General features: G+C 37.4%; 1 protein-coding gene across 3 annotated transcripts in view; it reads right to left on the bottom strand.

Moving 5' to 3' along the window:
- KLHL29 (kelch like family member 29) overlaps positions 1–16362 on the bottom strand; it is a 1407189-nt gene that overhangs the window by 294327 nt on the left and 1096500 nt on the right. For all 3 annotated transcript variants that reach the window (XM_077488859.1, XM_077488857.1, XM_077488858.1), the window contains one exon: positions 14572–14710. In XM_077488859.1, coding sequence (XP_077344985.1) covers positions 14572–14710 — 139 coding nt within the window. The remainder of the gene's footprint in view (positions 1–14571; positions 14711–16362) is intronic.

The raw sequence follows: 16362 nt of genomic DNA, 5'->3' as shown, positions 1-16362 counted from the left end.
CCATCCACATAGTCGATACCTGAGGACAAGAAGTGTGTTACTGGTTGGATCACCAGATAAAAAAAAGGGGAAAAAATAGAGTACTAATGCAGCCAACCATATTAATTGATTGGTAAGATACAATGTAATACATTTTAGGTTTTGGGTTTAATACCACTTTAAGCTTAGTGGTTCTACAAAGACAACTAAAACAAAAAACAGTGTTCCAAAATTAAAACTGAAACTGGCACGATAACTTACTGGAAAAAAAAAATTGTTGGTTACATCTGTTTTATTTAGCAGATAACTGTTTTTTGGCTCTTATTTAGGAAGAATCTCTTTAGTTGCTGGGAAGAACAAGTATTTATATCCACCTATAATTTGCACATAATATTACCATTTTATAAAATGAAATTGACTATCCAAGAATCTAAAATATCTAAACCTAAATTAAAAAACAAGTTCAAAGGTTTACTTTATTAATTAAAAAATTTAGATGTTTTGCTAAATGCAGGCAATCATGGAAATCAAGTGAGATATTTACATGAAACACATTATGCAGGTCAATGTCCCTCAAGGTAGGTGGATTGGCAGCATTCACATTAACATGACAGATGGCACCTGCTTAGCAAATTCATCGTTGTCACATCTAATGGAAGCCCTTATGTTGATTCTCTACCAGCATCACATAATGGTGCTCCCCCCTCTCACAACGCAGATTTGAGCTAGTGGTTAGAAAAGCCTGTGTAACCTTCTTCACTGATGTAGAACGATAAATCTCCATATATCCTTACATAAAGTATACTGACATCTGCTACACAACATAAAAAAAAAGGCCTCATATAACAAAATCCAGCAATGTGTATGGGGATCAGCTATTAAAGAAAATTAAAGTACCATTTATAGTAATATGTGAACCTGCTCACATTTTTACCAATTTCCTGTTTCATATTATTTCTTAGAATGCTAATGAAAGCATGGCTAGTTGGGATTGGCTGTTTACTTAAAACGAAAAAGGCAGAACAGGAGATGAGGGCAAGTCTCCCAGAAGTTCTAGTCCTTCTCTAAACAATCTAAAACAGGCATATGCAATTAGCGGACCTCCAGCTGTTGTAGAACTTCAAGTCCCATGAGGCATAGCAAGACTCTGACAGCAATAAGCATGACACCCAGAGGCAGAGGCATGATGGGACTTGTAGTTTTGAAACAGCTGGAGGTCCGCTAATTGCAAATCCCTGATCTAAAGGGACAAAAAACTGTTTGGCTGAAGTTCCACCTTAAAGCGGAATACCAGGTAGGTATAAAAGACACAAATTCATGTGGCTTGGCATTCATTATTGAGTCATTAAATGCATTTTTAAATACATACAGCATAAAGTCCTGAAGACCCAGTATCGGCCTTCTGCATAGCAATATTAAGTTGGCAGAAGGTGAAACAGAACAAGGAGCCAATCAGGTGTGCCGTAGTGCTTATGTGCTACCAAGGGACAGGATGACAGCAGGAGAGAGCAGAGTGTCAGAGAGGTGAGCTCATCAGTCTTCTGCTTCTCCTTCACTGTCCAGTTACAAGCTGGGAAAGTATAAAACCGGTAAATGTTACTTAACTGCAGAAAAGGAAAGTAAATTACCTGCCTGGTCAGACATGGCTGGGCTATGTAATAGGGACTGACTAGACAGAAATGCACAAGCTTTGGTATGTATTTTATCTGTGCATTTACCTGTTTGCCTGGAATCCAACTTTAAAACATCTAATGCATGAATCCTAACATTGACCGTTGCATTCAGAGAAATCTAATAAAATTACTTCCTAGTTTTTCCACTCTGCAGTTCCTTGAAAAATTCATACCCAGCAAGCAAAGCTCATGTCTTCGGATAACATCTGTCAACTCAATAATCTTTATTTTTTAAACAGTGCATCCAGGAAACATTATAATCATTCTCCTTGTATTTGATTTTGTTGTAACCTGAAACGTCTGCTTGCTTTTATTCCAGCAATGATAAATGCATTATTCGGCCTCTGCAAGATAGGTCTAGCTTTTAAGAGGGCAGAGTTCGTCAGAACCGCTGTGAAGTCAGCAAGCAACTACGGGAAAGTATACTTCATGGGAAACACTCTGCCTGCCCTGGGAAAGACAATATCTGAGCATTAAATTGGTTCTAGTTAATTAGAGCAGCTAATTACCAGAATTTGAGAAGTGCTTTTCTGTAAGTAGGTACTACTGAATCAGCTGCTATATTCTTATTATGGTAGTGGATTCCTGTACAAAACACTTCAAATCTGCATTAAACTTCATCCGGAAAGATTCATCTGCATAAGTAAACAGCTGAGATCTAGATAATACAATTATTTCTTAAGTATAGTAGCTTTTAGAGGTTACTTTTTTTCTTTAGCTAAAGGAAGAGTCCCCAGCATGCTAATAGCGCAAAAGAAAAAAAAAAACATCTTTCCACACTGTTAGAACAACACACTGAGGAATCATAGAAGCTCTGGATTGAATGATTAACTTTCAGTTTAGAATTTGTGATAACAAATGGTTTTTCAAGAGTATTAAAAGGGTTAGGCTCCAAGGTGATTTATAGGTCATATTCCTATGGATCTAGAATCTATCCACAAAAATGGTTTCCTTACTACCATGAAATGCCACTAACTGCTAATAAAATGTCAGGTTGCAATCTAATGAACCGTGTTAGAGCCTGCGTCATCAGGCTTTGGGCTTCTGCTAATGGCATACGTTTGACATCAGTTTCTAATGCTTCTGAGATCATTCAAAATTCATTAACAATCTCGTTTGATCTCTTTTTGAGTTGAATTTGACCACTGCTTCAAGTGGTTTTTAAATTCCCATAGACATAGCCCATAGCCCAAAGAGGCACATCCTTACTTATACAAAAATGGTTTCCTTTCCGTTTATGATATCATTAGCCCATAGAAAACTGTCATGCTGCTTTGTCATTAATAAACCAAAATTGGGTGAGGTGTTAATGTCATTATATTCATGTTAAATTATTGGCTTTTTGTCTTATTGACTGAAATAAACAGATAAAACTTTTTTTTTTTTTTTTTTTTTTTACCACTACTGTTATAAGTTTACCCATTCTGCTCTACATGCATGCACAGGTAAGGAGGGCAAAGACACTTTTGTAAGTCTACCTATTTTTACACACCATTTCCCTAATATAGCTCCAGTATATCAGTGTTTTGGTGTTGGTACTATTTTATCCTGGCGTAAGAGTGTTACATTTTGGCACCATCACTTCCGGGCTTTGATAAAGAAAGGAGGGATTATATTAGTGTAGGGGGTTAGTGAAGGGTCAGGTGAGGATCAAGGATTAAGTGCATAAGATAAGGATTAATGGGGTATTTTAGTGCTAAGGGATAGTTTGTGTAGTCATTTAGGTTAAGGGTTCATTTTCAAAATTGAGTTAGAGTGAAGGTTGAGTGTTAATGTTGTTTAATTTTATAGGTTAAATATATTTCATGTGAGGGTCAGGATTAGGTGTTAGGGTCAGGTTAGGGATAGGTAAAAGATCAGGGTAAATTTGTTACCCAATATAATTTTAACTTAATCAGTGCCAGGCTGCTGATGCCAAAAACCAAAGCACGGCAAACCTTGCTTGTGCTCGTGCTTTGGGCAAACATTGAGCAAGTGACACCCTCACCCTGTGAACTCTTTTACTGCTCTAAGCTTTGCTAAGTATTTTGCCTTTGCTCAAAAACTTTCATACTAATAATTTCCATTGCAAGTTTAATCTCAGCTATCAGATATACTATGACAAATCAATGTAAAGACAGATTTCGGGTAATTATCCTGGCTGAACACAAAAATATTTCATGATGTTTAATGGAATACATAAGTGAAAAACTGGGCTAGAAGACCTTTGCCCAATGTTTTCTAAATTTTATTTAGTCCACAATATGGCTGCCCTGATTAGTACCTAAGCCTAGTAATGATATTGTAGCCTAAAATGTGCAGAAGATAACACCCCAGAAATGGTAGCACCTGTTGTAATCTTCTAATCAATCCCTGTGGAGCTTTTTGAATCCTAGGCCCTACTCAATGTTATTCAACTGTCAAATGACAAAAACTCTACTTCCCCATGAGCCTCCATTTTAATAGGCAATGTGTGGAGCTTAGCATTGGGGGGCAGGGCTTAATGTCAAGTCAATAGTGTGGTCTTAGCCATTACCCTATTATAGTAAAGGGTCAGGTTAGGATCAAGGATTTGACAAGTTAATAAAATAAGGGTTTACAGGGTATTTTAGTTTTAATAGATAGGTTGTAAGGGCATTTAGGTTAAGAGTTCATTTTTAAGATGGGTAATGGGTAGAGTTTAGCATTGGGAGGGGTAGGGCTTAATTTCAAGTCAATAGTGTGGTCTTAGCCAAGGTACCCCAAAGGGACACAGGACTTGATCTACCCTAGGCTCTTTGCAGGCCAGGACAGGAGTACTTCATGTGACAAAGACAAAATAAATTATTTTTTGTGAAATAATCTGGCTTATGAGCTCTGTTTCTTTCATCACTATTTAAAAAAAAAAACTGTGAGTCTCTCTCTCTCTTCAGCATGATTTTGTAATACTGTTATTTTCTTGAGTAGATGGTGCATAAGTGAAGGTTAGAACAAGAATTAACTGACTGACTGAACTGATAAATCCCATTCCGCTACTGCTGTAGTGTCACAACATTCCACGGCATCAAGCCATCTATAAAATTAAATTATTTTATTCTCTTTCAACCAGGTTTGTTCTAGCCCACAGCCGATGTGCCCGGTGTGGAAAGTGTCTTTGTTATCTCAAATTACATTTATAAACAATTTAAGCCCTATGAGGCATAGTTGCATTGCCTTCTAAATCCCTCACACTGAGCCCAGAGCAATATCTTCTAAGATAGAACAGGCAGAAACTTTTTATGGAAACAGTAAGAGGGCCGAGGGATTCTACTTCTCTTCATTCCAGTTACTATTTGCTTTTTCGTAAATGAAATATACTGTTGCTCTAAGTCCTTAACACATGTGTCTGCGTCCTGTCTGGCCATTAAAAGAACTTTTTTTTTTTTATATTTTCTGCATTTCTTCTGGAGCAATTTAGCTTGTCATTGCTAGAGCAGCCATGGATTTTAGAAGCATAAAGTTCATGTCCTAAAGGATATATCATACATAATCATAAGGTGGGTTTTACATTTCTCTTGTTTTTGGCCTCTGCGTATTTAAAAAAGTTGGCTTGTGTAAGTTTTCACAAAATGACTGCCAGCAACATATAGAAGAAGAGGCATCAGTGATGTAACCTCTTCATAACTGTTCCACATTCCAATACTTATATAATGTGACTAATCCCACACAACTAGAGATAAGGAAATGAACAAAAACTGTAGTTACTGGCCAACTAATTTGTTTTTGCATTTTACTTTTAAGGAAAATTTAAAGAATTCAGGCTTGAAGAGTCAATCCAAAGGCAAAACTAGTAGAGCCAAGCTGTGGATAGATGACAACCTCCTATTCTACTGTGTGCCCAGTGTGTCAATCATTTAAACCACTCCAGCTACTTTATCACATCATCTGTCATGTCTTATTGATTCACAATATACCAAACCTTTAGAAATAAGTAGATAGGAAGTACCAAGGAGACCACAGCAAATATTATGGGGTTGATTTTTTAAAGGCAATTCACTGTGTTGCCCTAATGTGGTGAAAATTCACTTTGCCAATAACCAATCACGTGCAATGTAAAAAAGGTTTGTTATGGCACATGATTGGAAGACAGAAGTCAGAACAGCTTCACTTCAATCACTAAGCTAAAGGAAAATCCCCTTGCAAAGTGAAGAGCCTAGTTGCCTTTGGTAAATCAACCCCTGTAGCGCTGGCTAATTCTTCTTCTTAAAACAAATGTGCTATACATTGACAGAAAATCATCAAGCTGGAAAAAAGGGTAAGAAGAAAATCACTGCCAGGAGCAAAGGCTGTCTTACTGCTGTCTCTCTTCCCTTTAGCATACCTATCACTTTGGTTCAGCTGCTCCCTCTTTTTCTGACAGATACTGACAATTAACATGTACCAATGCAAATAGGTAATTGCCTTCAAATATTCCTATTTATCAATTTCATGTCACCAAATTGATGCAATGGGGGGAGACACTGACACTGGCAATGACCATGAGAACATAAGTCAACCTACAGCAATTGCTATGATCATTGAACATGATCATTGGACATATTAAATGTAGATATGTACATGCTACATCGATGAAAAAAAATTGTTTCCCTTTGGTTTTTCCATAATTTAACTAGGCTATTTTATGGCCAACATTTGTTGGACATTTAATCATCACATCTATATGAGATCGCTGGACAATCTCACTCAAATTAAATATCTTGGATATTTGTGGGTTTTCTATAATTGTCAGTTCATAGTAGCTGGAAAATTTAAACAAAGCAAACCTATGAGTCACGTTTGGGTATTTTTCATCAACTACAAAGTTTCTCAAGGATACTCCTAGTTTTAAGGGTTTCTACAAATATATAATCATAAATCACCTCTTTATTTGTCTTATAACAGTAATCTGAAAACTGTGGTTGATTACTATGGCTTAGCACACATAATGCTTGTTTGGCTGAGCCTTTTAAGGCAGTGCATAATTAAAAAAAGGTGCAACGTATTCAAAATCACAGTGCAGTTAGCTAAGTACTAAGTACAATGGGCAGTATTCACAGCATCCAATCGGAGTTATTCAGTGCTCTGAAGTTACTTGAAAAGTCACTTGGAGACTTGGAGTTTTGCTTCTTGCACTGTTTACAGAATACATCTTTATGCCATATTTATTTCATATAGAAATCTAAAGACATGAGTGTGGTACAAGATGACAGGTTCTCTCTAAAAGAGTTAACTGAACCTAAAGGATTTTGAGAATTTTCTAAACTTTTAGATCTCTCCCAAGAAAATGTTCCTTTTATTCACACACAGACATGATAAATCTTAACGAATGGATAGGGAAACAAGAACAAAAATAAATAAATTAAAAACTGTGCAGAGATGGTAGAAAAGTGGATGTGGGATAAAAAGAGCTCGTAAAGTAAACTTTGTCAGAAACCTCCATCAAACATTTCATTATAAATCAAAAGACCTCTCTATCTCTTTCTCTTTGAGCGTGAGGAATAAAACACAAATTCAAAATTTCATTCAGTTTTTTTTCTTCTTTCAGGATAAAGCTTTGCAAGGCAGACAGATGTGACAGCTTACTGAATATGCTAAAATTTACTTTCATATGTAACTGAACTTAGTTTTCATCTAAAAAGCTTTATACTGTAAGCTGTATCAGCTACAACAAACAATAAAAGTATACTGTGCAAATAAAATGAGATTCATTCTATCTATCTATCTATCTATCTATCTATCTATCTATCTATCTATCTATCTATCTATCTATCTATCTATTTATCTATCTATCTACAGTTCTGCTTATTTCATATCTGTCTGTCTATGAATGTTGCTAGACCCAAGTACCTAAACACGTTCTCCTGCTTGGTACTCTGGGTCTGTCGACATCCAGCTGATGCAAAAAGCAAAAACTGATCTTCCACTAGACATTGCCTAAATGGATCTGGTGTTATCATGCAGGGGACACTACACTGACCCAACAATGTAAAGGGGCACCTCTACAATATTCACCAATGAAAGGTGGCAAAACGCCACTGACCACCAATGTAAGGGAGCACTTCAGCAATTGACAAATAATGTCAGGAGACACTCCTCCAGTAAGAAATGACAATTGAAAATGCAGAAAAGCTTTAACAATTTTATCAAAAGCAATCTGATATTTTTTTTACCAGGTTTCTATCAGGGCAATTTCTCATTTCCATGTAGACAATCGAACCCACCATTTTATGTGTTTGTTTGCTTTGGAATTTCTGCATTAAATTGCTATGTGTATGATCTGCTTAAAGTATGATATAGCTACTGTAAGCCAGCTGCCCGGATAGCTGCATCAATAAATCCTACTCATTTTGCATAACTGGGAAGAAAGGAAAATAAAAACTTTGATGGATTTTTCATGCTAAGTGATAAAATAAATTGAATTTCAAAAGCCTAAACACATACAAGAGTAGAAGACTTTCCTTAAAACAAACTAGAGGGTTTCAACCATATTATCAGAGAAGCAAGTAGCCTCTCTACTTGTGTTAAGTGATAAAAGCCATCAGACACTGAGGTAAATGCCTATACGGTATCTAATGAAAATAAACTAGAAATAACACAAAACACTGCACTAAGCTCTGAATTCCTATTACAGCAGATCTATCACATACATATAAAATTCTATAAAAACTCAAAAAGCCTCTTAAGAAATCTAAAGAAAACACTGTTGCCTGTAGCAAACAATTATTCTTTCGTTTGATTTCCTATAATACACTGTGATGAACCTGGCTCACTGACAGCAAAGAAGGTTCTTCCTCAAGACACTAGATCAAGACCCGGAGAGTAATGATTTGTTCAATTACGCACTGCATTAATACACAAAATAAGGAACATCTAAAGAACTAGACTTGGACTCTAAAAGTGCAAAACTGTGTGTTTTTTTTCCCAAAGGGGATAATACTCCATTTTCCAGGGTCCAAGCTGCTTTAGTTTTCCTATCTCTCCCATTGTATTAATGTGCCAAAGTCTAGCCCAAAAGCATGACCTAAATCAATTTTGAACCACCATAACATCTTATGAGTGCAATACTGGCTATGTATTACAGCTATATAACTGCTTCTGCAATTCCCTTTTAAACATTTTTAAGTAGTTATCTTCTAGAACCACCATTACCAACCAGGATTCTGTGAGACCCTAGGATTCCTCCAGAGGCCACAAGGGGTTCCTTGAGCTGTGGATGATTAACCTTTCATCTGATGGTGCCTGTATAATTCATGGGTCAGTGTCATTTAGGAGAGCCAGATGCATGACGTTATTGATCTTTTTAGCTCTCTGAAAGGGTGGCATTTCAACCACCCCTGTAATGGGGAACATTCTTTCCACTTGTCACCAATGTAAGGGGCATTTTTCTCACTGGCCTCCAATAATATTGGTTCAGCAGGTATTCCCAGAGACCAGAAATTTAATATGGGTTCTTTTTGGGTAAAATGGTTGTGAAAGGCTGTTCTAGTAGTGTAAACAGCCAGTTTACTGGTATACAACAGCCATACTATGCTCCTAAGAACACACTTTTGTCAAATATGTTCCACCATGCACCAGAGGCCCCTGCCTGGCTCCTAACAGTCACATGCCAATTAGTGTGATAGCTCTTGCCTTGGTATATTTTTTTCTGGGAAAGAGGTGGAGTGTTTCAGCCCTTGTACACACGGTCGGAGATTCTGACAGAATGTGTCCTATCGGACCGTTTTGTCGGATAATCCGACTGTGTGTGGTCTCCATCGGACTGTTTCCATCGGAGTATCCGACTGACCAAATTTTCCAACTTGTCCGTAAAATTTTCCGACAAAATGCTCCGATCAGACATACTCCGATCATGTGTAGCCTACTCCGACGGACAAAGTGCCATGCATGCTCAGATCAAATTCCTAGACCAAAGCTATTGGCTACTAGCCTGAACGTAGTCCCGTCGTAACGAAATAACGCCATCACGTTATGTACAATCGGATTTTCCGACAACTTTGTCCAACCGTGTGTATGCAACAGTTTCGGACAAAATCCGTCGGACAAAATCCAACGGATTTGGTTGTCAGAATGTCCGACTGTGTGTACAAGGGCTTACAGCTGACATTCCTAATAAAACAAACACAGAAAAGCTAGGCATCTCAATTAAGCTTTTACTTGTAGTGTATTATTAATGGGAGTTGTATCTGCATTGCATGAGGGTCTGGGCCTTTTCTACCTAAAGGCAAGTGAGAAGCTGTGTGTAGAAGTGGCAAAAAATCTCAATCTGATTGTACCTTAGGTGTCTTCTGCTGCTAGGTTCTCTATGAAAATAACACAGATTCCACCTGTAAGAAGTCTCCTAGGGACATAGTAGCAAGTGATGAGAGGGCCTTAGTATTACTGCATTAACACTGAGATGCCAGGGTGCAGTACAAGTGCTGTTTCAAAGAGCACGTAAAGCTGAACTACAAGCAAATAGATAAATACAACATTGAAATACATATACAATAGCTGGCAAAGTATTTCTATTTATATTCACCCAGTCCTCAGATTTACACATCCCAGCCAGATACCAAAGCAAGGAACCTACCCTCACTTTTTCTACTCTAGTTAGGCAATGAAGCTTAGTAACCTTCATGCCTCAGTCTGTGAATGGACTTGAAAGAACATCAGCAGGCTGATTCATTCATCTCTGTATTAGCTCAGCGTACTGGCCTCCCTCTCCCCAGAAGTGCTACTGTACAAAAGACTGCAAAATGCCGTTCTTACGACAGGTTCATGTGCTTAAATTAGCTGCACTTATAATACATGTAATTTTTTTTATGTGATTATTTTGATTTATTATCTGCCTGGAGTTCAACTTTAACGTCTTAGGCTTTCTGATGGTAGTTCTAATTCAGCACCCCTGGGCCAAAGGCGTGCGTTATTGCTAAACAATCAACACAGCAAGCAAGTCATCATGGTACATTACAGGATAAAACACAAGCTCTTGGCAGCAACAAAGAAAACAAAAATGAGTAAAAGATAGGACCGGTCCCATCAACGCCCTGAAAGAAAAATGTCACTGCCACAGTGTTAGTTTTGACAGTATTTCTGGTAAAATTCAGTAATTCTCATAGCAAGCAAAAAAAAAAAAAAATGGAAATTGACGTCTCCAACAGCTAGCACACTCCTGCTCTGGGACTCTGCTCGGGGCTCAGGCTGCAAAGCAAAGAATGCACGAAGATTAATATAATGGATGTTAGTAGAAATAGGTGCTACCCAAAGAACAGTTTCCTGACTGGGTTTCCTACTCTGTGGCTTTTGTTCCAAAACCTTATTTATTTAAAGTGACTACTTTGCAAGAAAGTATAGGGGATACCACTGCTGACCTCTCTTTTGAGCATGTGAAGAGAAAACTAGGCAAAGCAGACACAACCAGGAAATTATAATTTTCAAAAAAAGCCCAGCAATTGAAGCCCCCATACTTTTCACATGAAAAAGTCACCTTAACAGCAATCTAACACATGGTGTTTTGTATAAAAAAAAAACGCTAATAATACATATGAAAGAGATATGTAAAAGTTTCAGAAATTACCAAAACTGAATATTAGTGAAGCAAGTGTCAGAGGGGACAATGGGCCTGATTTACTAAAGAAAATAAACCAAAGAAGAGATAGATAGTTATGATACACTTGCATCACGCCCACACATTTAATAAAGGAAAACAGACTGTACACTTTGCAAGCCCCGTTGCTCTACAGCTTAGTAAATGAGGCTAAGCTCTTCTAACTTCCATCATCCAATCATGTGCAAACAAAAATGCTGTTTTCTTATTTTCCTTGAGTGTGATTGGGTATTCTTTGTAAAGTGAATCTTCGCAACCATTTACTATGCTTTGGAGCAACTGCACTTGCACAGTCGATTTGCCTATAGTAGATCACTTCCATAGCGTTCATACCCCTAAACATAGTTTTCAAATCATACACTGATATCCAAGGCCTACTCAACAGTGCTAGCTTGCGATATATATTGTATATTTAGATAATGCTTCTTTTGTGCCTTGCCTTGGCAACAAGAAGGTACTCTATGCAATGTGCACCTCAACAATTTTCTAACAAAATAAATTAAATAATAAAAAAAATGACTGTGAGTGGCTTACTAAGAAAATAAAACATGCACGTGCCAAGCTTGACGATGTGTCAAAACAAAACAAAACATGTAGGCTATGCTGTCATAGGAGAAAGCGAATGTACAAATGGATATTTCTCACTGAAATCTCTATTCCAAGCAGCAGCATTTGCATTCTAGTGCTTGAACTACACATACGCACCATGATTTGCTTAGGTGCATTACTTGCCTCTTTATGTAGGGTGCATTGAGGCTACTTACAAATTTTGTATTTATTTTTTGTTTTTTTTAGTGGTGATGTATTGATGACAACCGTAACCACTTGAGAACGATTTTATCCTACATGGTATGCACATTGAAAAAATGTAACATAGATTAGATAGATCCAACTATATTAGGCAAAAATCAAATTTTTATTTTAGGCACTGTGGCTCAGTTGTACATTTTTATGCTGGAGCATATATTTCATACCAAAGCACGTAAGCATGTAAGCGTACCAAAGCATGTAAGTAAATTCAACATATAAACAATGTAGCCTGTGCAAGGGTGTCTGTATGCATGGCATGTTTATAATAAATTTTGTAAGCATGCGATTTGTTTGTTCACTCATGATCAATGCGTCACTGTAGGGACATATCCTTTAGTAAATCAGGCTCAATATCTTCCATGCACAACACAGAATTCTTGCTGATTATTCAATATGTATGAAAGATGATCCACACTCTGCTTAAAAAAATCTTAAGTTATTGAAAAGCCATAGCGCACAAATGCAGATGAAAACAGTTGATGCATTTCAGCCTATAAGGCCTTAGTCATAAGTGGTTGTTATGACTAAGGCCTTATAGGCTGAAACGCATCAACTGTTTTTATCTGCATTTGTGCACTATGGCTTTTCAATAAAATGTGGCTTTTTTAAGAGCAACAACCGGAGTGTGGATCATCTTTCCTACATTACTCTACTCAGCCAATGACTGTGGATCGAGCACCTGGGAGGTCTGCTATCTATATGTTATATGGGTAGTAGCACTGACTTTTCTGTTAGTACTTTGAATATTCAATATGCCAGTCAACCTGTCTTAGCATAAAAAAAGACAGAAAAGGAAAACGGCCCAGTCAAACTTTTCCATTCAAATGCACTGTTCATTAATGTGCATTGCATTATGACAGACTGTTCATTTGAATGGCCTTCCAACAAACCAGAACAGACCAGAAAATCAACATGCACTTTTTTTTCAATGTAAGGTAGTGCGTTACAATGGGCTGAAGTGCCCTGAAAGATGGGTTGCCTTAGCGCATTGGGCTACCATAGAAAACGAATGGTACTACGACCAAAACTGCAATGCATATGTGTGATTGGGCATCACACAGCTTTATAAAAACAAATGTTACCAGGGTATGAAAAATTCACAATCCTGGTAAAATACAGGAACTTTAAATGTAAAACTGTGTTGTTGTTATTTTTACTATATTTTTTAACCATACTTTAATATTTTCCCTGATAAAAAAAAAGTTCTGGAAAATATGAAAAAAAGGAAGATATTATACACCCTAGTATTCATGGATTTAAGAGAAAAAAAGCTAAATATAGCGATGTATTGAAGAAATCGCACTGCAAAAACTGATCTTACTGTCAAACTGTTCCATTTAGGCAGATATTACATTTAATTAAGGGAACGTGCAATTGATTTCTGATGCAAACTGTATTTCAGCTAAAAACAATTAAGAGGATATGTCATGACTGTGCTAAGCTTAGCTCTAAATTACTGACAGCTGAATTATCTTATAAACTGGCTACGAAGGCAATTAGCCGAGGACCTATGAAATACCATAGTAGATGGAAACATATGTTACCATGGGCTTTTTAATATCTCTGATAGTTAATGCTGATATTGCACTATATTTATTGGTTTGATACTGACAGAGACACATCTCTCTCATGAATGTTGTCATTTCAGGCTTGCGTTGTATTCTCAGTGTATCTGCAGCCATGTACACAGTGGAGGCAACCATTCTTTCAGGGAAATGAATAATCAAGAGGATGTAGCCTAGTCATTAATGCTGCTACCAAGGATAAATTGGTATTTGCAAGTGGCCTGGGCCTTTATTTAAGCCAAATTGTTATTAGCTGGGTGTGTGCCAGGCAGCTCCTGGGCTGACACATTATGCATATAGATGACCTAGCCATAACAGGCCCCATGTATGAAATGTCTGAATAGGGACAGTTTCTAATTCCCTCCTTTCAACCAATTAGATCTTCTGTTTCTAGGGCATATTTGATTATGTAGGGGAGACACTGATTGGTTCATAGGAGACAACATACACTTCATAATTTATATGACAAATTTGGTGGCCATTTTGTTCTTTTTGATATTTTATTTCCTCACTCAGAAAACATGCTAAATATATATTTTGCAGAGTGGACCATATTCGCAAAGCTATGGTCAATTCCCTATGCAGATTTTAAGCATGTCCCTGAAGGTACTGTCACTAGCTCATAAGCTGAAAAGTGATTAATATATGGCTGCCTCCATCCTATAAAGTCAGCAGGCACACTTCAATAAAACTACACCAAAAAGCCTGTGTATGGGTAGTAGAGAGGCTAAACCAGGACACCAGAAAACAATACAAACACAGTAGTCCCATATGCATTACACGTCTCTGAGGGTTCGATTTGAGAGTACATTCAAGAAAACGGGAAAGAATGGCTACTGGCTCTGTGACAAGGAGATTCAGTCTTCACAGACCTGCAAGAAATGGGAAGAAAAGAAAAATAAAATAAAATGAAATAATAAAAAGCCACACATATGCGCCCTACAAAAGAACAGACCAGATCACAGCTGGAAGGGAGGCAAACCTTTTAATCAGGTCCTTGAAATACAAGCTGCAGGAAGCTAGAATATTTTGATGGACTTCAAACTCTTTGCCTTCAACAATAATTTTCAGGTCTGTAAACTCTTTCGCTCTACGCTGCTGGTTCAGCTCCTTCAACATTTCTGCAGAACAGAAAAGACAGACATTGCCAGGGTTCCAATTAAGAATTAGTTTTTCTCCTTTTTTTTGTTTTCTCTTTTTTGTTTTTGTTTTATTGAACTGAAGATGAAGTGAGAGCATTTGGGGGCATCAGCAACACTGGCACAAAGTAAAAAAATACTGTAATGAATGGCATCAGACATTTGTGCATTCTTTCTTTTATCCCAAGATTCCTTATAAAAAATAGTACCTAGTTTAGCTCCATTCTGTGTGATACAGTGCATTTGCCAGAAAAAGGGCAATCAAAGGGAACAGGTAAAACAATGATCGGTGATATGCTAAAGCAATTCAGAATCCAGTGTAATTGTGGTAAAGTCACAGAGTGTGTTTAACCCACTTTAATGAGATTTCAGAGAGAACCTCACATGTGGGCTGGGTCTGCTTCTTGTAGAGCGTGCTGTGCAGTGTCCTCTCACTGTTTGTTGTATTGCCAAGCAGGTTTGAATTTGAATGGTGTCTATGGGAACATTTGAGTTTACCTTTACACTTTTCCATCTTCATTTTTTTCTCTTACACTTGGCCAATGACAAGCAATATCTCTTGCCTGTCTAGGGAATGAACTCTGCCATTATGGGCAGGAAATTCCATCAAAATTCATGGGGCCAAATCTACACCAAGTTGCACCAATGAGGAACATGCAGTACAATCAAAAATGGATGTGTAAAAAACACATAGAAACCTCACAACCAAAGGAAATACAAATAGGTATGCAAAAGAGATCATGGGGTTTCCAGATCACCAAAATACCCAGAAACAGGAGTAGGATGCGCTGGTGTACTACAGCTATATCTGGATATACATCTGAGACTTGTGGACTCTATTTGATTTTTATTGATGATTGTGCTCCATCAGGGGTATATTTCTCCTTACCTCCAGTGAGGACAGAACGTTTTTGAAAATCTCACCAAAGTGAACACTGTCAAAAACGAATATTTGGCAGAGTGGGAAATAATATTTTTATTGTTGTCTGTACACCCACCACCCAGTGACACCCACACATTCCATTTTTGTATGGGCATCAGAGGGACTAAATTTGGTTTGGGCATTTAGGCTCCAATGACCTCTTGACACGTTGGGGGTTACAATAATTTCAAAGAAAACATATGACTTGAATTTATTATATGATCTTGTACTTATGTTTTCTTTTTCTCGATTCTTACACAGGCGAGTCTTAACATAGTAAAATAAACAGTATTCTGTGTTCCCTGCATGCACTGTTTCATTCCTGCAATTGATTGAAAATAAAGTTCTTTATCCTTGTATTAAAGCTTTAAAGTACTTTGTCTGTGCTTAGTCCTCTGCACCAGTGCCTCTAATGCCCCCAATGCACCATATAGATAAATCTAATTGGAATAATGCACACCATACTGTAAAATAAAAAGATGTATCGGATCACTGAGGTGTTCTATGGATACACAAAAGCACAGATCTGCAGACCAAGTGTCTTTATACAGATCATGGAACTCCTCTGCGACCTAGTAGGTCTTGATTATGTCACAGTAAGAAGGGGATACATTAAACCTTATATTACACAAGTTACAGTTTAGAGCTTGTAGGGATTGACCCCTGTGTGCGTTTACTGTCTCAGTTGCATTGTGGAACACCTTCAAAATAA

This window comes from Lithobates pipiens, unplaced genomic scaffold (assembly GCF_037356315.1).
Source record: "Lithobates pipiens isolate NorthernLeopardFrog02 unplaced genomic scaffold, aLitPip1_a1.2 Scaffold_18, whole genome shotgun sequence".
Taxonomy (NCBI): Eukaryota; Metazoa; Chordata; class Amphibia; order Anura; family Ranidae; genus Lithobates; species Lithobates pipiens.
This window is presented reverse-complemented; position numbering and strand designations above follow the sequence as displayed.